Source organism: Sparus aurata, chromosome 1 (genome assembly GCF_900880675.1).
Source record: "Sparus aurata chromosome 1, fSpaAur1.1, whole genome shotgun sequence".
Classification (NCBI taxonomy): Eukaryota; Metazoa; Chordata; class Actinopteri; order Spariformes; family Sparidae; genus Sparus; species Sparus aurata.
This window is the reverse complement of record NC_044187.1, coordinates 1,131,641-1,153,894: the sequence shown is the minus strand read 5'-3', so window position 1 is coordinate 1,153,894 and position 22,254 is coordinate 1,131,641. Positions and strand designations below refer to the sequence as shown.

The window sequence follows — 22,254 nt, the reverse complement described above, 5'->3', positions numbered from 1 at the left end:
ATTTGATCAGGCGATCACTAATCGATGCAAACTGTGGATCTTCTTTTGTAGCGCAGCAGAGCTAGTAGCAGCAGTAAAGGGCACACTCTGATCCTAATGACCCAACTTTTATCTAGGCTAAGCTTTTTATGGGAAGAGCACATTAAAAAGTTATGAGAGGATGCTCTGGAAATGCATATGGAGGAATAAAATTAGCCCAATTGCTGGATGCTGCTGACTCCCTCTCCATGTTGTGTTCAAGGAAATATCACATGTTCTTTCAGCCTCAGCCATTTGTGAGACTTTGCTTGTTGCTGCTCTCCTTTCACACTTGGTTGCTGCTGATGCTTAAGGAGGACAAGCAGTGATATAAGGGAAAGCTGGCTTAAGATCTGAGCTGTAACAGGTCAAAACTGAACTCTGTCAAACAAACTGCTAGCTTTGCATGCAGTTTTGCAGAATGTGTTTAACATGGCAGAGAACATACGTATGATTTCCTGGAGCTTGAGCAGTCTTGAGGGTGGTGGGAGAGGACGGTAGTGGGATCACTCTCAAATAAAAAAAGATTAACAGCCATGGGAGAAGAAATGCATCAGCAAATTTCAGGAAAATCTGTTAAGTTAGTTTGGGGTAAAGAAACAGGCACTTAAAGAGTGAGTGTGCTGATGATGCTGACTGGAGTTTGTCATTGTGGGTCATTAAATGTGTCTGTATAGTTCAACAAATCAATATGCAGAATAATACACATCGCAGTTCTGCTCTAAAATATGCAAAAATATGTATCATGTGTCACTTTTAGTGGCAGGAAAGCAGATTACATTGTGCAGTCTGTCAAAGTCCACTTACTAAAATACTAATAATACTAATAATACTAATACATTTGCTGCATTTTCTCTTAATCGTTGATCAGTGTTAGGAGACAAACTGTCCGTCTGAGCGTCAGGCTGCTTCCTGTCATGTGATCTGACTGACTTGTTTTAACACTATGGGTGGTGTTCAGACTCTAATCTGTGTCAAAGAGTTAACTGACTTAGCCCCAGATTCCACCAGACAGGAAGTCGGACAGTGGACCGGCATTGTGCATTCACTCAATTTTCAAACTACAACACCCCGTGCAGACTTGGGATTTAACGCACAACAAACAACATTAACAACTAACACAGCAAAATCGGACAAATAATGAAATAATTGAACCACGTAGTCAAGGAGGGAGGCAGGCATGACGCTCCACCTCTGAAACACTTCCAGTGGGATATGAAGCCGCGTGTGCAGCAGAATAAAACAGCGTTTCACACATCAGGTAGCAGAGATGTGCACAGTGGAGACAAGTGGTTGGTTCCTGCAGTAAACAACGAAGACATCATTAAAGCAGAGAAACATTGTTCGTTAATGAAGATACATTTTTGAGCCCGCCATGACATTGAACAAGCGTAATTAACAAAGAATTTTATTGCATTTAAAATGGCAAAAGGAAATGTCATTAATTCAATTATTCCCTGATAGGACTGGTGAATTAAACATTAGCATGCTATTTATATCCGTAAAGATCAGCAGTTGTTTTAGCTGCTGGGGAGAAACGTGGCTCATTAAGGCTACAGGGGAGAGTCTTGCAGCTGCCTCAAGCATTTTTTTCCTGATGCAAGAGGTTAGCACTCCCACACTTGACTTCAAAGCCAGAAAGACGGAATGGAGATGGCTTTTAGCATAGATTAGCATACACCTCCACTTTCCAGCAGCTGTTGGTTTAAACACTCCACACTGGGATGGGATGTGTCTCAGGAGATGGCTTTTCCATCTGAATACCTACAGCTGCATAATTATCTAATGAGACAAATATATCCAATAATATAGCTGCTGTTGCTTCTAACATTAATAGAATGAACAAAAAAACTGTTCTGTCTGATTGCCGGTAACAGAACAAGGAAAACAACTCATCTAAAATGTGGAACCTATGCTCCGATGCAGCATCCTCTCACACAATGTCCTGCCCACAACACGATCTGATTTGTAACAGTTGTTTTGTCAATAGTTGTTTTGTATTGTCCTTTATATTGTGATTTAAGGAACTCTCTATTTGAATCAATCCGGTTTAAAAATCCTGATATATTTTGGAAATATGAAGGGGAGATTCTGTGCTGGTTGTTTGAAAATGATGTTTTTGCTTTGGCAAAATGTATAGAAAAGGCCTGGTATCTGCGGCAAAGTGTTTTGTATCCTATATGACAATCCATTTGTATTTGTATCCATATCTTTAATGGTTTAGTTATGTTATGATGTGTTCTGTATTATGTCACGTGGCTATCATGGATGTAACTGTGAAACTATTATTTGATGAATATGATTAGTGTCTAATAAGCCCATGAGGGCTGGGCACCAACCATGGTGTTTGACACATAAATAAACCAATCAATCAATCAATCAAAAAATGTAACAAGCCACAGTTAAAAGCCAATGAACAATATAATCATCTGAATCTGCAAAGTAACTAGTCACTAAAGTTCAGAAATACATGTATAGGTACAAGTAAAGCACCTGAAAATTGTACTTAAGAACAGTACGTGAGTAAATTGTACTTCTGGGTTTATTTCATCACTGGCTGTTTGAAATTTAGACACAAAGATTTACATTTTTTACTACAAATCAATATCGGTCCCAAATATCAGTTTTCAGTCTCAACTATGTGAAAAAATGTGTGTGGGAGACTACAGAGAACACAGGGACACTGAGGAATTCTGCCAGAACCAGAACCCAAACCCAGGATAAAGAGGTTGAGTGAATGTGGTGTTGAAGGTGTGGAGGTGGATCAGTGAGTCAGAGACTCTGTAGAAGGACAGAGTGCCAGCAGGACAGTCCACATACACTGCTACTCTGTTAGAGTCCGAGGAGAAGAAGGAGACGAAGGACGAGTACGATGGAGAAGAGGAGGCGGAGGAAGAGGAGGAAGGAATGTCTGTTTTTCTGTTATTGTGCCAGACAGAGTAACCATCTAAATCGGAGCAGAAGAGACTCCAGGACTGATTATTCTGTCCAAACATACAGTCATCTCTGTTTCCTCTCCTCCTGATTCCTCTGTAACTCACTGATATATGAACCATTCCTCTCCACTCCACCTCCCAGTAACAGCGACCAGTCAGACCATCTCTACACAGCAGCTGAGGGCAGTAAGAGTCAAACCTCTCTGGATGATCAGGATATGACTGCTCCTCTTCCACTACTGTCACCTTCCTGTTGTTGTCAAACAGTTTGATCTTCCTGCTTACTGTGTTTGTGTCCACTGTGAGTTCACAGACATCTGATGGAGAGAACAAGACACAATACAGCAGCAGTTTATCATCTAACACAGCTGATGGTTTATTTGTTGTTTTATTGACAGACTGACTGTTGTAGCAGATCAAACACAGGAATATGCAAACTCTGTTACTCTGTGTTATTTAATTACAAAATCCTACAAGCTCTAAGTGCCTCCATTGGATCTTATATGTTGCATATATTGATGACAGAAAGAGTGAGTTTTGAATTTGCCAGTGCGTATAAGTCAAATATTCAAGAAATCAAATCACATAAAGTAGAGGCCCATTCTGTTTTCACACAAAGGGATTTATTAGTAATTAGTAAAAGAACGCCAGGGATCCTCTTTCCTCCAAAATACCCCCCTAGACTATAAAACCTTAGGACACAACCTCTTGTCTCTTTTGACTGACATCCTGACCCCTTTTGGGACCCCAGCTTTGTCATGTGGCGTTATCAGGTGTCAGTTATTGATTTTCACCTTTTACTGAGAAGTAAGCAAAGCTCCAAGATGCACTCTGAACTCAGAAGAAAGACTGCAAAGTTTCCCAAAATCACAAGCAATACGGGCCATTTGCTATATAAATAATCATTAATGTTATAATCCTCCTTTGTAGTTAGTTAACTCTTTGACTTTTGAAGACATTTTGTCTTCATGCATCTCAACTCTGCTGGAGTCTGGAGAACACATGCTGATTGTCTCCTCTGTGGCCACAGATAGGCCTTGTGTGAGCCATGCTCTGCATTTTCCGAGAAGTTTGCCCCATTATCAGCCCATGCATCACCATAGAAATGTAGAAAATAAACATCTTCATGTGTTCTGTCTGAGAGTCAATGCAGAGCTAATTCTTTAAAAGATTTATGTGTTCATTGATTGTAGTGAAGTGTTCCCCTTTTGGGGTTTTAAATTGTTTTGTAACATTCACTCATTCATTCTGTCAATAGTTTAATACCTATATTTATAATTAATTCATGCATTCATGCTTATCATTCCTCAACTCTAATTGTATATGTATGTAAAAAATGTTTAGTGGTCCTTTTTCATCATCTGTGTCCCTTAGAAGGTCAATAAATATCTTATACATATATATACATATTTGTCTGTATCTATCTATCTATCTATATATCTATATATATATACATACATATATATATATATATATATATATATATATATATATATATATATATATATATATATATATATATATATATATATATATATATAGGAGACTGAATGTGATTCATTTTCCTCCTAAATAAAGAACCAATCTATTAAATATACAATGGAGGTGATGCAAAGTGCACAATGTGGTGAGGACGCAAGTTTTTTAATTCAGAACTTTACAATGACTGGACAGTTGATGCAGATACACAAGCCCAACACATGTGCTGCCTTGTTTTCATCAATCAAAGTGAACACACACTTACACTTCCTCAGACCAGGTTTCAGCCTCTGCTCTCCACCATGTTCCACCCTGGAGGAGGAAACAAAGTCAGAATGATCCTTCAGAAGCTTCCTCATCAAAAATCTTCATAAAGCTTCATTCAGATCACCATTAAGACAAAAATGATAGAACATGAACACTTGGGAAGGGAAGTATCGATATTTCTGTATTGATCCACACACCACACTGGGTCTTTCCAGTACCACAACCACAAATACAAAAATAATACAAGCAAGATGGAGAGCTCAGAGTCGAATACCCTGATATCTAGAAATGTTCAGTACATTTTTTATCCTATTACTCAATTCATTGTTGTGATAATCCATATAATGCTTACTTACTAAATTTATAGACAACCCCATTATGTTACTCTAACTATGTTGAAGCACTTACGTTTGAATGCTTGAAATGTTCCAGTCACACACTTGATCAGCCTATAACACCTCAGTGTTGCATTGCCAATGTTGATCGTTTAAAAAACATAAATCACAAATTTAAAAGGCGTGAAAAATGTGGTCCAGTCTCAGAAACAATCATGTCTGTTGTACCTGAGAGTGTCCAGTCTCCACTGTGGATGCTCGATTCCAGCTTCAAAATACACAAATTATTACGTCTGAACAATCTTGTCTTGTATACCTGAGAGTGTCTAATTTCCAGTGTGGACCCTCCTCCAGCAGCTTCACTCCTGAGTCTCCTGGATGATTGTAGCTCAGGTCCAGCTCTCTTAGATGGGAGGGGTTAGAACTCAGAGCTGAGGCCAGAGATGTACAGCCTTCTTCTGTGATCAGACAGCCTGACAGCCTTCAGACACACACAGAATATTTAATTTGATTTAATAGTCTTACATATCTATGTGAATTCACTGATCACATGCCATTGATATATTTTATAATCTGTCCACTGCTTTGAAACTATGTTTGACACTTTATAGTAGGGCTGCCCCCCGACCAAGGATTTTCTTGGTCGACCAGTGGTCGTCATTTAGAGCGATTAGTCGACTAATCGACGCATATATATATATTTAAAAAAAATTATATATATATATATATATATATATATATATATATATATATATATACATATATATATACTGTATATATACATATACTATATATATATATTTTTTTTTTTTTTTCTTTTTTTTTTTTTTTTTCCCCCAAGTATACTAGCCTCACAACTGAATAACATAAAATTATGAGCCTTAAAACCATTAATTTTACAAGTGTGCACCATAGCATGTGAGTGGAGCAGAGCGGAGCGGAGTGTGCGAAATATAGTCGGAGCGCAGAGCGCGTTTTAATCCAAAGGCCAGAGCGATGGTTCCGTTTCGCTCCAGTTCCGTTCCGATACCGCTCTCCACGAGTCTAGGGCATGCACAAGTCCACACAGACTCACGTCTTCAAGGAGGTCATTCGTTGAGAGATGGAGTTTGTAAAATATTTCGAAAATCAAGCAGACAGGCCATATAGGTGCAACGTCAGGAATTTCTCCCTCTTTTAAATTTGAGCAAGCGTGGAGCGATTTCACCGGAGCTGAATTAAATTTTAGGTGAGCGGAGAGCGGTCTTTGAGCAGAGCGGTCTGGTTTCACTTTGAGTGATGGAGCAAAGGAGCGGAAGCAGGGAGCGGAAATTCTCACCGCTCAGCTCCGCTCACATGCTCTGGTGCGCACAGCCGCGCGCTATAAGTCTGCTGCCTAATTCTGAATGTGTCAGAAAAAATCAGCAAGGAGACTTACTGTCGGAACGTTCTGAATATTTAGTTAAACACATCACACAGCTTATGAACACAGTGAGCTGGATAATTTAGCTTCCCCAGTACACACGAATAGTCTAATACTAGCACATATAACAATAATAAAATGTATTTATCTCTGCTTTCAAACGTTTTGGCTGCCATGGGTAGCTAGGCTACTTACATGTTTAAGGTGGTACATCATGTTCGTCGTGGAGGAGTGATAGGCGAAGTTTTTCTTGCAAAGTTTGCATGTCACCTTCTTGGGGTCATCCTTCTTCTATTCAAAATGATCCCATATTTTAGACGTCTTTCCTGACACTGTTGGCTATTAATTGTTAACTGTCTAACCGCGATGTCGAAGGGACCTGCCGTGTTAAAAAAAAACCACTACGAGTGAGTGAGTGTCACGACTTCCTGTATCTGGCCCTTCAAATTAAAATCCCTCCAGCCTTTTATACACAGGCCAGCCGCCAGTCACATAGATTTTGACTTAATTTTGACAACACATGGCTCCAAATGTTTTGGGGGGTTTTTTCCTGCGACCAATCGACCAATGACATTTTGGTCGGCTAATGAGTTTTTGGTCGACCAGTGCTTGGTCGACTATTTGGGGGCAGCCCTACTTTATAGTCAGTAAACCCAGTTAAACCATAACTCAGATTCAAAGTATAATGACTTAAATCTGCAATGACATATTTGTAACCACTCAGGGATAGCACAAATTAATTCCTCATGAAGCTGATTTTACAAATGTCTCTATTTAAATACTTATCAGTTAAACAGACGCTGAATCCTGACCTGAGAGTCTCCAGTTTACAATGTCGACTTTCCAGTTCAACACACAGCAACTTCACTCCTGAATCCTGCAGGTCATTGCTACTCAGGTCCAGTTCTCTCAGACTAGAGGACTGGGAGCTGAGAACTGAGGACAGAGCTTCACAGCTTCTCTCTGAGAGGTTACAGCCCATCAGCCTTAAAAATATGTACAGTGCAAATGTGAAAAATCATTGTCCTTTATATTTAATTAAACTTACATTTACATTTTGGTATGCAGTTTTCGTAGTGTTACAGTTATGTTTCACCCTTTAGAGATTTTTCAATCCTGACCTGAGATTTTCCAGTTTACAGTGAGGACTCTCCAATCCAAGAGACAGCGGCTTCATTCCTGAATCCTGCAGGTCATTGTCTCTCAGGTCCAGCTCTCTAAGACTAGAGGACTGGGAGCTGAGAACTGAGGACAGAGCTTCACAGCTTCTCTCTGAAAGATTACAGCCACTCAGCCTGAAGGAGAGTTAGTCATTAAGATAAACACTGATATTGGTTAATGAAAAGGGTAAACACTTTTGATCTTTCTTTGAATTGTGTAAAAAAATAAAATAAAATAAAATCAGATTTATACTGTTGCTCTTATTGAGTTAGTGAGTGAGGAATCAAAGATGATGATCCAGGCGAAGAAAAGATTTTTAGACAATTAGTGTCTTTCAATGTATATATTACTGGAAACAGAAGCCCTTCACGTGACTCAATATCTCAAAGGCCTAATTCTTGTACCATTGATTTATCATCCTTGTAAATAATTATTTTAACAACAGCAAAAAATCTGAAAGCAGTATACTGTAGAATATTATATTGAAATGTCTTTATAATTTTGTTCTACTTCTAAAAAAAAAAATCTGATCCAAAATCTAGGCAACCTTGTTATTAACAGCTACATCACTAAAAATAACATCCCATAAACATAAATGATTTATTTATCTTTGTCCAACTGGTTGGACTTTATGTTACCTTTCCGATGCTGAGGCACCAGAGTTGAAATGCTTAAAATGTTCCAGTCATATACTTTTGTATCCAGCAAGGCTTGAGTATTTCACCTTCATCACCTGCTCTGAATCATGTTTACTATCCTAAAGCCCAAACTTTAAAAAAAAAAAAAAAAAATAGAAGATGTAGTCCAGCTTCAAAATACACAAATTATTATGTCTGAACAATCTTGTCTTGTATACCTGAGAGTGTCTAGTTTCCAGTGTGGATCCTCCAGCTCGGCCGACAGCTGCTTCACTCCTGAGTCTCCTGGATGATTGTAGCTCAGGTCCAGCTTTCTCAGATGGGAGGGGTTGGATCTCAGAGCTGAAGTCAAAGAAGTACAACCTTCCTCTGTAATCAGACAGCCCGACAGCCTGTCAGAAAGACAAAGAGAGAGAGAGAGAGAGAGAGAGAGAAAGAGAGAGAGAAAGAGAGAAAGAAAGAGGGGGGGGAGAATAACATTTCATTTGTTTTTGTCTAATCTTTCCTTATTTGTAAGCATTCAAAGATTAAATTTAGCTAAACGTTACATTTTGTAATACTTCACGAGGCTGTGCATTTTATGTAACATCAAAAAAACAGAAACTCTAATCAATACATTTTTTTAACATGAAAATATAAATAATTTCATTTTGATCACACAGGAGGAGCACACCAAGCTGTAATGTATTGAAATGACATACTATAACATATTGGGAATGTTTTGACATATCTGACTCTTTAGCTGCTAGATGTTCCGCTTTCATTTTAAGCTAGTCTCTAACTGTGTCTTTTTGCTGTTTCCTGCTGGGTAGGCAGTGTACAGTCGATTTATAAAAGCCTGTTTGACAAAACAACTGCCTGCTCCTGCTGAAGAGGGTGTTGATGAAAGCAGGGAGACTCGATCATTACTGTGAAATTGTAGGTCCAAGAACAAAAAACAGTTAATAGAACTAAGAGGTAGAGCAGAGTCATTAGTTAAATCCCTTTGCGTTTATCACTATGAGCAACACATTTTATATTGCACATGGTCACTTGGTCCATTGTAAATGTAGGACTGATTAGGACAGCTTAAATGATTCCTGATTGATGCCCATGCTGCATGATTTATATAAAAAATATATTTTTAACATGCATCGACCTTTATGTCAAGCAACATTTAAGTGGTCATCTGTTAAACTGAATCCTGACCTGAGCGTCTTCAGTTTACAGTGTGGACTCTTCATTCCAACAGACAGCAGCTTCACTCCTGAATCCCGCAGGTCGTTATCACTCAGGTCCAGCTCTCTCAGACTAGAGAACTTGGAGCTGAGAACTGAGGACAGAGCTTCACAGCTTCTCTCTGACAGATTGCAGCCACTCAGCCTTAAAAAAATTTACAGTTCATAATTAAAAACATTTCTTTCTATATTTGATTTGACTTAGAATTATATATTTGTACTGTCAACATTACAACACCACTTGACAGCTAGTCTTCATCATTTACAGTTTTATCTGTTCTAACCTGAGAGTCTCCAGTGCACAGTGTGGTCTCTCCAGTGAGGCAGCGAGCAGCTTCACCCCTGAATCCTTCAGGTCATTGTTATTCAGGTCCAGCTCTCTCAGATTAGAGGACTGGGAGCTGAGAACTGAGGACAGAGCTTCACAGCTTCTCTCTGACAGATTACAGCCACTCAGCCTGAAGGAGAGTTAGTGACAAAAACAAACCCTGTTAATGTTGCTGTGGTGAATATGAATATTCATGAAGATAAGATTTTCAGGTGATTAGGGTTTGTCATTGAGTGCAACACTGGGAACTAACAGCAGTTGATGAAATTTTCATAAATCATAGCCCCAACTGAATCTCAAACCTTGGAGGAACAATGCAGATCTGTGGACCATCCTGGTCATTGAACAGTTGACCAGCTCATCACCTTTGCTGACATTTTGGGGGAGGTCATGGGAATTTGCCTAATGATTCAGTGTTTGCTGACATGGAGTAGGCCTACCACCTACCACCTACACTACTCTGCTTTGCCTGCTTCCACCACGACCCAACCCCGAACAAGCAGAAAAAGAAGGATGAGTTATGATGTGATAGACCTTTATCTTTATTTCATGGCTGTATCGACCAGAAGAGGAACAATGATGAACAACTAATGAAAGAATGGAGGTTTTGCAAGTTGTCAAGTAATTAAATCTTTTCCCAGGACTTACATTTGGTAAGATATAAACTAGTTGAGAACAACCCCACACATGTAATAAACTTAGTTTCTGCAGTTATGGGTTCACTTACAGAGCTTTGTTGGAGGCTTTGACCACTGGCAGCAGCCTCAAAAGAACCTCCTCTGAAGCAGAGTATTTCTTCAGGTCAAACACATCCAGATCTTCTTCTGATGACAGTAAGATGAAGACCAGAGCTGACCACTGAGCAGGAGACAGTTTATCTGTGGAGAGACTTTCTGATCTCAGGTACTGTTGGATCTCCTCCACTAGAGAACCATCATTCAGTTCATTCAGACAGTGGAACAGATTGATGCTTTTCTCTGGAGACAGATTCTCACTGATCTTCTTCTTGATGTACTCAACTGTTTCCTGATTGGTCTCTGAGCTTCTCTTCTTTTCCAGGAGGCCTTGAGGGAGAGTCTGACTGGTCTGCAGTGAAAGACCCAGAAGGAAGCGGAGGAATAAGTCCAGGTGTCCATTTGGACTCTGTAAGGCCTTGTCAATAGCAAACCTGTGGACATTTGTCACAGACGTTTGGCTGAAAAACATTCTTATCCGTTCGACTAAGGGTTGAGGTAGTTCTGACATCACATTCTTGTTTTTGTTAATGAGTGACATCTCTACATACAAAGCTGCCAAAAACTCCTGAACACTGAGATGGACGAAGCTGAACATCTTGACTTCATCATTCTTCCTCCCATGTTCCTCTTTAAAGATCTCCGTGAACACTCCTGAGAACACTGAGGTTCCATTGACATCAATGCCACTCTCTTTTAGATCTGTTTCATAGAAGATCAGGTTGCCCTTTTCCAGCTGGTGGAAAGCCAGTTTTGCTAATGACTCAATGTACTGCATGCACATGTGTTGGTCAAACTTTTCTGGGCCATATTTTTTTTTTGTCTGACGAATCTGAAACACCAGGAACTCTGCATACATCTGAGTCAGGGTCTTGGGCAGCTCTCCTCCCTCTCTGGTCTTCAACACATCCTCCAGAACTGTAGCAGTGATCCAGCAGAAGACTGGGATGTGGCACATGATGTGGAGGCTTCGTGATGTCTTGATGTGGGAGATGATTCTGCTGGCCTGCTCCTCATCTCTGAATCTCTTCCTGAAGTACTCCTCCTTCTGTGGGTCAGTGAACCCTCTGACCTCTGTCACCACGTCAACAAAATCAGAATGAATCTGATTGGCTGCTGCTGGTCGTGTGGTTATCCAGAGGCGAGCAGAGGGAAGCAGATTTCTCTTGATGAGGTTTGACAGCAGCACATCCACTGAGGTGGACTGTGTAACATCGAAGTCTGTGTCCTGGATTTCATCAGTCGAGCAGTTCAGTTGAAGGCGGCTTTCATCCAGTCCATCCAAAACAAACACCAGTTTGAATTTACTTTTGTCGTAGTTGGTGTTTCCTGATGACTGCAGAGTCATAAAGATGTGATTAAGAGCCTCTTCCTTGATGTCTTTCGTCTCCCTAATACAGTTATGAATGAGCTCTGTCAAACGTAACTTTTTCCCCTTCCATGAATTCAGCTGGCGGAAGGTGAAGGGGAATATGAGATGCACATCTTGATTGAGTTCTTTGTTAGTCCAGTCCAACACAAACTTGTGCACAACAAACGTTTTTCCAATTCCTGCGATTCCGCTGGTCAGTACTGTTCTTATGGGTTTATATCTGTCAGAGGGGGGTTTGAACATGTCACTTGGTTTAATTGGCTTCTCTGTTTCTGTTGGCTTCACCTCCATCTGAATGACCTCATGCTGTTTCTTGGTGTTTGCATCACTCCCAGTTGTGATGTACAGCTCTGTGTAGATATCAGCCAGATGCTGCTCATCTTTCTTCTTCATCCAAGCTTCTTGTGCACACATAAACTTGTCCTGAAAGTGCACTTGAAGCCTTTGTTGGTAATATGAGATGGGTTGTGGCTCTGGTACTGGAACCATCACATCTGTTTTGAACGTAATATTTAAAGTTAGAACACATTTTTCTTAAATAACAAAAGTGTTGCCAGTTTTACTGTTTTGCATCAATCATATTTGACACAATGGGTAATTTTCAGGCACAGCAGTGCTTTTAAGTTATGCTTTAATGAGCTGATTCACCCTTAGTGGTTCACTCAAAAACAAAAACAAAGTGGGCTGGCAAACAATCACAAGGAAGTTTGAATTAACAGTGATATTGTAATTGCTTTTTGCCATGTACAGTACACATATTTCCCTCTTACAACTGCAGCTTTTAGCAGTTGTGGTGCATTAAACATTTTTGGCAGTTAATCTCACACACAAATATATTCCAAATAAATTTGTTTTGATTAAACTGAGAAGTTTCTCTTGTCAGCTGTTTTCAGTTCTGGACATCAGGAGTTCAACTCTGTCCAACTGTTTCACCTTTCCAAGGTATAAAATGTTTATATGTTGATGTTAGCCTACGCCATGTAGCTGTATAGTTCCTGATTTGTATTTGTGTTTGCATTTGCATGTGATAGAAATGCGATTTACTACCAGAATAAAATCAGGTGATATTAATTTATTGTATAACTTCAGATGTTTTGCATGTATCCCATCTACAGTGGCTTCAGAAATCTTCACTTTTTGTACACACTGATGTATTGACTTCTAAATTGATAGCATTACATTTTTAACAGTTATCTTACACAGTAGTAGCCAACATAAAATCACATATTGAAAATCTGTTGCAAATGTACCTTCAGTCTGAGAAAAGGAAGCTTCTCTGCTCTCAGAAGTTTCTTCAACATCACTGACATCCACTGTAACAGAGAGAAATAATGTGATTACAACTGTTTTCATAAGATTATTGCAATATGCATCTAAATTCTCACACCTCCCCCTCAGCCTCAATTACACATAAAATAAGGTAAATTATTTGGCCTTATACAACTCAGGGTTGTATCATGAAATTGATGTTTCGTTATAACATTTTATTCATCATAACAATATAACATCTTTGAATTTGTATATATACAGTATATTCAATGAGTATCAACACTTTCAAATACTACAGTTTCAAGGTAATTATAGTAACCTTTCTTGGGAAAATCTGCAGTCAAATTACCCAAAAAGCTCCCAAGCTATATTTAACAAGACCTGTGGCACAATTTTTTTATGCAGAGCCAAAACATTTGAAAATGTGACAGAACTACATTAATTCTACACAGAATCAACATCTGGTTGCAAGAAAGTGAAAACTAGTGGAGATATGAATTTTGGAAAATGAAAGATTCTTCACTCTGGTAAAAAATTACTTTCTGTTATTAATTTGAATACTGTAACCATTTAAATGATCATTAGGGTCTCTTGGATGTTTGGCACAAATTTCAACCCAATCCAATGGGGAAAAAAAAGTAAATTCATGAGGTGTAGAATAACAAAAACAAAAATGTTTACATTCAGCTCAGACTCAAAATATCAAAACTTAAAACGTATTTCTATATTTGGAGTACTGCTGTAGGATTGTACAAGGTGGCATGAATTTAATAGAAGATCAACATGATATTTTTTAAGAAATCTATGACATGAACTGGAAAACGTTCTGGAAATTACCCAGCAGCAAAAAGATGGTAATAATAACTTTGACTGCGCGTGAGCATCAAGTCCACCTCTCCTCGTCCAGCTAGTGTCCATCACATCTTTACACAGACCTGTCTCCATCACATCTTTATAGAGACACCGTAACAAGATGTTGCACTCAATGGGTGTACTGTTTCTGAGCTGGCAGAGTTCAGGACAGCTGCAGGACAAGGCCATGTGGACTCTGTCTCTATCATCACCATCTTGTTTTCTGCTGTATATGTTCACTCAGATGCAGTATATAATGTTTATAGACTGTATATACACATGTTTGTTTTATTTGTGCAGCATGAAGGAGTTTTCATTCTATTGACAGATAAATTGAACCTTGATTTGCAATTTTTGGGTTAGGGTCAGGCCATATTCTTTAGATGTCTGCATGAGTTTAAACATATAAACACAAGTTCAGACATTAGTTTGTGTCTTATTGCAGATTTACTGTCCATCTTTTCATGTTTGTCTCTCTGTGACTGACCTTTTGGTCCTGAGCTGCTGTCTGACAAAGTCTTCACCAGATCGTTCCGGGGTATCTTTGTTAAAACTCTCTTGGTCACCTCCACAGCTTCAGGAAGTGGGAACGCCTGGATCATTAGATCAACTATGTCCCATGTTCTTGTGTTCTCCAGCTTCCTCTTTGGGATGGTTGAGGAGTCTTTCGTGCGTTCACATTTGAGGAAAAACTTAAAACGCTCCAATTCCTCTTCTCCGAGTTCATCCAGAATCTTTAGCAGCATCTCATTTGCCATTGTGGCTCCCTGGTAGAGTCAAAGAATATTGTTAACTTGAGACAGTTATGTAACAGCTGTCTGTGTATTATTTCTGGTAAATGTTGTGACTGTTTTGACAAAGGTATTTAACACGTGTCTGGAATGACTGAGGAGAATGATCTGATGTGATGACTCTCGTCTACTGTGACTTAAAAGACATTACTTGACTTACTTTGGACTCCATTGGGCATTTACAGTACAGTAGATATACACATATATAAAAGACATGGGACGATATGAAAATAATATCAAAAATCATTGTGAAACAGAATATTATCCTGATAATCATCAAAAGATGCTTAAAAGTTAAAACTGGAGTCACTTTACATTTTATTTTTAAGAAACATTTGTTATTGCATCACAGACTGGAAACACATCTTTGGAAACATTCTGACAAACCTGCAAACATCTCTTTTCAGCACGAGTGTCGCTTTGGGTAGGTTTTTATTTCCTTCAGGAAGATTTACCATGCAGTATCATGAATGAATAGAATGAATAGTTTTATTTCGGTTACAATATAAAATACTTAAATTATGTGCAATCAACTGACAAAATATTACTATACATACTTCCACTAAACATTTTCTCACAACAACATTTTAAACAAACTCTGTAACCGAAAAAGGAACAGGCTGAAGCCGAGGCTTATTTTTGCCAATCCATAAAATAACCCACAATATCAGTAATACAAAGAAGAAAAAACATAGCAAAATTTAATCTAAATTCTTCTTCTTAATCATTTCACATTTCAGTCATTTTACTTTGTAATCCTTAATTATTTTACCTTTCAATGTTTTTTTGAAGCTCAACAGTGTTCTCAACAATTTCAGTTCATCACTAAGTCCATTCCATAATTTAACTCCCAGAAATGAAACGCATCTATATTTAACATTACTTCTCACTTTACATATTTCAAAGACACACAACCCTCTTAAATAATAATAATAATAATATTTTTTTTCTCTTAATTTAAAAAAATGTGGAAAACAGGTAGGAAGACTTTTATTCTTTACTTGAAATAGTATTTCTAATGTTTTAAGAAGTGTCTCAGAATTTTAAGATGCCAGACTTTATAAATAATTTATGAGTGGTTTCACGATAGGAAGCTTTATTAATTATTCTGATAACTCTTTTCTGGAGTTTAATTATAGGGTCAATATATGTCCTGCATGTATTTCCCCAAACCTCAACACAATATGACATATATGGCATTATAATTGAGAAATACGATATATGCAGACAATTCTTATTTAACAATTCCCCTGCTTTGTAAATAATACCAACAGATTTAGATAATTTCTTTTTAATATATTCTATATGTGGCTTCCAACTGAATTTATGATCTAAAATTACTCCCAAGAATTTAGTGTGACATACTCTTTCAATTTTTACTCCTTTTAGGAATAATTTAATTTCACAATTAGCCCCAACACCCCAAAACACCATAAATTTAATGATAACTTATTGATATCAAACCTTTCTTTTAACATGATCAACTCCTTTTCTACTGTTTCTACAACAATTCTTTAATGTCTGTTCCTGAACAATATATATTTGTATCATCCGCAAATGTAATTAATTTCAACTTATTAAATACTGTACAAATATCATTCCAATAAAGTATAAATAACTAAGGTCCCAATACCGAACCCTGTGGAACACCGCAAGTTGCCTTTCTAAAATGTGACACAGTATTATTAATTTTTACATACTGAAAACTATTATTTAAATAACTTCTTATCCAATTTAGTGTAACACATCTTATGCCATAACGCTCCAATTTCTGCAGTAGTAAGGAATGATGAATTGTATCAAACACTTTACATAAATCAACAAAAACACCTACACCCTTTTGTTTCTTATCTATAGCCGTAGCTATCATTTGAGAATGACTGTTTACAGCGTGTTCAAGAGATGTTAAATGTCTTGGCTGACCTGGTCGATCCCAGACTTAACGTTCTGTGTCCAGTATGTCTGTATGTCTCCTGTATTTAGCACTTGGCGGCGAGACAGACTCATCAATGCAGTTTAATTTCAGACAACACAATGATTTTCATTTTGCTCGATCAGACAACATCCACACCTCTGATCTGATGACAGGTCAGGATGTTGGAATGACTTGAGAGATGAGGGCTCCCTCATGTGGTCGTGGACGAGCCGGCTCTCGTCTGCGAGCTGTGTTTTTTTATTCATTAAAGTAAATTAATACAATATATTTGAATTGTGTTTTTCTGGAAGCTTTAGTCTAAGTACACCCCATAACTCAGCAAGATATGTGTGTACAAACCAGTCAGAGGCTAAATTTGTCTGAAAATTAAAAGGCCAGGAGTGGCACTAACTAAAGAGCCGCCTGATGGACTCTCTACAGAGCCAGGGTTCTGATCACGAGATGTGTTCTAGAGCTGCACAGCTTTTTAATGTCACTGCTGAGGATTCTTCAGAACAATCAGAGAACGTTTGTTTACCAGGAGCAAGTGTTTATCATCACCAGCTATGACGACGTCTCATCCCTGAATCACACACACATATAAATATATCTAACAATCAATCTGCAACCGCATCAGTCTTAACATTTAGAGTGATCATATTATAACAGTGTTTTTACCTTTCACGCAGAAAGAGGAGCTGTTGTTGATTCTCCTGCAGACGTCTGATGGAAAACAACATGGAGAGCGCTCAAAACCAAACAGGAAGTTCAGTCTCACTTCAGATATCAGAGGAGAAGAATACTTACTGGATGTTGTGTTGTGATCTCTGCTGACTTTCACACAGGAAAGTGTTTCTTCACACAGGAAGTGTGAGCTGTGCCTGCAGTTACAGGAACACATGTGACTTCAAGTTTGTCTGTAACAGAGCTGCTTTCTGAAACTACGAGTCCATCGAGACGGAGGATGAACCCTCCAGCCGTCCGTCCGGTGTTGAGATGGACGTGATGCGAGGCCGTCAGTCTGTTGAGGTCACAGACGTGACGACGACACTGTCAGGATTCATTCATGAACGCTTCACCACATATCAAACTATGAACACAGTGTCAAATTAAACACTCCTAATGTCCAGAAACACATGCAAGTCAAATCCACTCACATCATTTTTCACTTCTGTTGTGTTACCTCATGTTTGTGTGTGTCAGTGTGTGTCAGTGTGTGTTTCTGCTCATGTCTTACTTTCCTGATGAGCCTGAAACAGGAAGTAAAACCAGGGAGTGTGTTGTTCCTGTTTGAGGGTGATCCTGTGATGACTGAGCGTAGCCTCGGTGCTGCGGGTTCGTTCTGTGGACAGGAAGTGAGAGCTGTCGGGTTTCCAGCGGTGATGATAAGATACGTCTCTGAACATGTTTTGTGGTGCGTAGAAGCAGGATCTGTTCCAGCATCATCGGCTCTGCCTGGTTTGGACAGTTTGATGAGGGTCTGGGCAGCAGTGTCCCTCTCTGCTTCACCTGAACACCACCTGCTCCATCAGCTCTCCTGTAGGAGGCGCTGCAGATCCCTGCTAACCAACACAGGTCGTCACTCAGGTCGTCACTCAGGTCACCAGTTCAGCCACACACACATACACAGTATTTCAATGATCAGACACGAATGACGTAATTGAAGCAGTTTTCACGTGACGCAGTGTCGTGACATCCATCGTCTAACCCTGATGTCAGTGTTGTGGCTGCACACACACACACACAGCTGTACAACATCTGCAGGACTGAGGCAGGACACAGAAGCCACATCATGATGTCGTTATTCCAGCTTCTGGTCCATCAACTGATCACAGAGAATCTCTTTGTTCTGGGTTCATACTGACGTGGTGAGACGGATATTTATGATTCACGTTACTCATGCAGGGAGAATCCATTTAAACATGTAAAATCCTGAGATCCTTCCTGCTGCTGTTGTCTCTCTCACTCACACACACACACACACACACACACACACACACACACACACACACACACACACACACACACACACACACACACACACACACACACACACACACACACACACACACACACACACACACACACACACACACGTTTGTTAATAATGCTGCGCTCAGCCTCGACTGCACAGCTTCTTATATTAGAGGCTAACTAGCTAGCTAGCTCGTGGTGGGTTGAGGGTTGAACAGAAAACTTCAGTGGCCTCAATAAGTAGAGCAGCATCATGATTTGGGTTCTGTCATGGCGTTACTGCACCTGGTTAATGGAAAAAGAGTTAAAGATTAAGATCTAAAGTCACATCCTGCCGCTGTGGGAAAACATCTGTAACTGTCACAGCTCACAGGCCGTCCCTCCTCCAGGCTTTTCTTCTTTACCAAAGTGTCTTTATTTTAGTTAGAACACTAACATATGATTCATCTGCAGTGTATAACTAGATTATGTGCATGCTTCCACTCTCGTCTCTCTCTAAGTGATTTTCTCCAGCTGATAAGGTACAGATCTGACACAGTGAGTTACTGTATGTTTACCTGTCAGAGCTCTTTCCTGTTTCAGTGTGTACCTGAGCTGAACTCAGGTGTCGTCTGTATCACACTACATGATGGACGTGCAGCAGAGTACCTGAAGTATTCCTTTAATAATACAAACGTGTCACATCCTTCACAGTTTAATGTGTTCTGAACTCAAAGCACCAAAATGTTGCATCACTCAAACATTGTAGAAAAAAACAGGACAAAAGGTTTTTTCCTCCTCACATGAGTTCAGTGAGTTGTGCAGCAGACGTGAGAGTCCGGGGAGGAAACAGAAACACGGGCTGATGATTGTTTTCACGCCGCTGCTGCTGCTGAACACGTTCACGCTGGCGTGGTGTCTCCGTAGCTTCTGTTCCAGTCCATGTAAAGCTGCAGAGTCTGCACACTCACGCTCCTCTTGATCTTCTTCAGAGACTCCACAAAGTCTCTCAAACTAATGTTTCTCACCTGCAGACAAAAAATAAAAGTGTCATATTTTGACTCCTCTGCTTCAGTGCACATTACAAAGTCAATGAAAAAATGCAAATAGACACAAATTGGTGTTTATTTGCGTCTGCGATGTGAATGACAGCTCAGTATGGAGCTTCAGTGACGCTGTTCACAGCTGATCTGCTCACACGGAGGAAGTGTGACAACACAGAGCATCATCACTCACACATACAGTCTCTGTGCCGAGTCCTGAGGCTGCAAACCCAAACAACACAAGAGGATTCTGGGAAACTTTTCAGTTTTCAATAATCAATGAGTGATCAGTGACATCATCATCAGCAGCAGCAGTGACCTCACCTCGCTGGCCTTCATGTTCCTCACTTGATCAGGACGCAACTCTGTGGAAACAAACACTGATGAGAAGCTGCAACCAGCCAGGAGACAGATAAAGTACTGATCCGGTCTGAACTGGGTCAGAATCTCACACATGATGTTTGTTGTCATTAAAGTCAAACCTCATGTAGTTTAGTGTTAAAGCTCAGTGAACCACAACGTCTCATCAACACCACCAGAACCAACATGGAGCCAACTGGGTCAGTTCTGGTTCTGGTTGAGTTCTGTGAGCTGCTGATATCCAGGAGCAGCTCTGCAGTGATGAAGTCAGGAGACGACGTCACTGTTTCATTCAGTCTGATGACAAACTGACAAACATCACGTGTGAGATTCTGACCCAGTTCAGACCGGATCAGTACTTTATCATCTCTCTTCAGTACCAGACAAGGGTTTTATCTATAAGGTCCATGAGGGGAACAGGAAGGGGCGGGGCTTCAGCTCTCATCAGATCAATAATCAAACTGCAGATATCAAAGTGATTGTATAAGTTGATCATATTCAGAGAACACAAACAAACAAACATCCTGCTGCTGTTTCACTCTGTGGCTGACTCAGACTTCTGCCTCCTGTTCTTTACATGACAACATATTCATACATGTGGCTGACTGTGAAGTCGACAGACAACAAGTGTTCAGATGTAATCACATCCGCTGGTCCATAAGAATCAATAAACTGTGAAACCACAAACAGTCGGTTCTGACTGCAGAATAACAAACAGTACCAACTGTACTGGAAGTTTACTTTTCTTCAGATTTTAATGTCTTTTTAAGTGAAGTTATTTAAGTTTTGAACCTAAAGGCAGGAACACAGCGGCCCGACTGTTGGACGTCTGAAGCGTTCGGAGAGACTCGGACGAGGTCGGGAACACATATGTTCGGTGTGTTCAGCTGCGTCAGAAGCTTTCAGAGCCGCTCGGACGTTGTCTGATCCGATTCAACATGTGAAGTCTGAGGAGGCTGTCGGCCGTCTGAGCCATCGGATTCTCTGATTGGCGGTGTGCTAGCGAATCAGCGCGGTGTGTGGGAGGGGCAGAATACCGTGTGTGCTTTGGTTTTCTACGCACTTTGTTCCATCATTTCTTGTTTTCATGTTTTGGAGTACTGACATGAGACCAGCTGTTATTATGTCGGTTCAGGATGAATGTTTGTTTGGTAATGTCTCGCTGCATGTTTAGTATGCAGCTGTTTATGTCTGAAATAGTTAAGTTTCGTTTTGATGGAAAGTTTATAGAGATGCGTGCATAAAGCTCTAGTCCAGCGTCTTTATCACTAGAGCCAGCTGCTTATTGCATCTCGTGCGGGCGCAGAACGTACACGCTGATGTGGAGCTGGCAGCACGTCGAAGCGGTCAATGACACTTTTGTGCCGAACGGGTCGGACGAGAGGCAGCAGAGTGGTCGGGTAATATAAGGCAGCTGGACGTCTGCGCGGTCTGATGTTCCACTTTATGACTGAAGCTTTCTGAGACCTCCTGGTTTTTCTTTGTTATTAAGAAACAAGAAACACTGCTGCTCAGTGAAAATGTCTGAAGACTTCATGAACTGAACTGGTTTTAGCCTTTACTGTCTGACATTTGCACACAAACACTGATGTGGAGACTGTATCGCACCTCTGATTGGTCCCAAGGACGCGTCTTTAGCCAATGAGGTGAGGTCACTGCCCGAGTAGCCCTCCGTCATTCTGCACCGTCAGACAGAAACAAACACAGGTCAGCTGGTGGAGTTCAGCAGCTGTGCTCCGTCACCTTTCATCACTCATCTTTAACAACAGATCAGTAAGTGAGGAGTCACCTGGACAGCTGCCTCAGCTCTCGCTGTGTCAGCGGGTTTCCGTGTTTCTCCAGCAGGTTCTTCAGCAGCTTGAAGCGAGTCTGAAACAGAAGCAGCAGCGTCGTCACACCAGCCTGACAAACCTGTGAACACAGCACAGTCTGGTGTCTCTACCTGCAGGCTGAACTCACCTCCTCCACCGGCAGCGCCACGTAAACACGCTTCGCAAAACGCCTGCAAACAAACCACAAGTAGAAGTGAGCGGCTGCTTCCATCAACACAACAACCGCTGCTAGAAGGAGAAAGACTGACACAACTGCAACAAACCATCCAGTCAGTGAGACCATCTCAGCTGCCAGCACCAGAGTCCACGTGTCACTGCACAACAACCACAGACACACAAACCAACAACGACA

At 40.1% G+C, this 22,254-nt stretch overlaps 2 protein-coding genes across 9 annotated transcripts in view; both read right to left on the bottom strand.

Annotated features, from left to right (window-relative positions):
- Positions 1–1,342: 1,342 nt before the first annotated feature.
- On the bottom strand, positions 1,343–18,685 carry LOC115572937 (NACHT, LRR and PYD domains-containing protein 12-like). Of its 8 annotated transcripts, none has more exons than XM_030403652.1 (14): positions 17,522–18,685; positions 17,393–17,437; positions 15,187–17,297; positions 14,496–14,775; positions 13,138–13,200; positions 10,509–12,381; positions 9,738–9,911; positions 9,425–9,598; positions 8,455–8,628; positions 7,559–7,732; positions 7,250–7,423; positions 5,352–5,516; positions 4,699–4,745; positions 1,343–3,271 (listed from the first exon to the last, which is right to left on the bottom strand). In XM_030403652.1, exons 4-14 carry the CDS (start codon positions 14,764–14,766, stop codon positions 2,682–2,684), a joined length of 3,879 nt encoding a protein of 1,292 aa, XP_030259512.1. In that variant the 5' UTR covers positions 14,767–14,775; positions 15,187–17,297; positions 17,393–17,437; positions 17,522–18,685; the 3' UTR covers positions 1,343–2,681. The 8 variants fall into 8 exon arrangements, with proteins under 8 accessions (XP_030259512.1, XP_030259661.1, XP_030259582.1 ...); XM_030403801.1 differs by having other exon boundaries at positions 15,187–15,238; XM_030403722.1 differs by lacking the exon at positions 15,187–17,297 and having other exon boundaries at positions 17,522–17,735; positions 17,952–18,685.
- Positions 18,686–19,333: 648 nt separating this feature from the next.
- The window catches only part of LOC115585936 (spastin-like), a 9,641-nt gene continuing 6,720 nt past the window's right edge, over positions 19,334–22,254 (bottom strand). The window contains exons 13-17 of the mRNA XM_030424608.1: positions 22,030–22,072; positions 21,860–21,939; positions 21,679–21,749; positions 20,035–20,075; positions 19,334–19,695 (exon numbers count right to left, since the gene is read on the bottom strand). Coding sequence (XP_030280468.1) covers positions 19,570–19,695; positions 20,035–20,075; positions 21,679–21,749; positions 21,860–21,939; positions 22,030–22,072 — 361 coding nt within the window. The 3' untranslated portion in view covers positions 19,334–19,569. The remainder of the gene's footprint in view (positions 19,696–20,034; positions 20,076–21,678; positions 21,750–21,859; positions 21,940–22,029; positions 22,073–22,254) is intronic.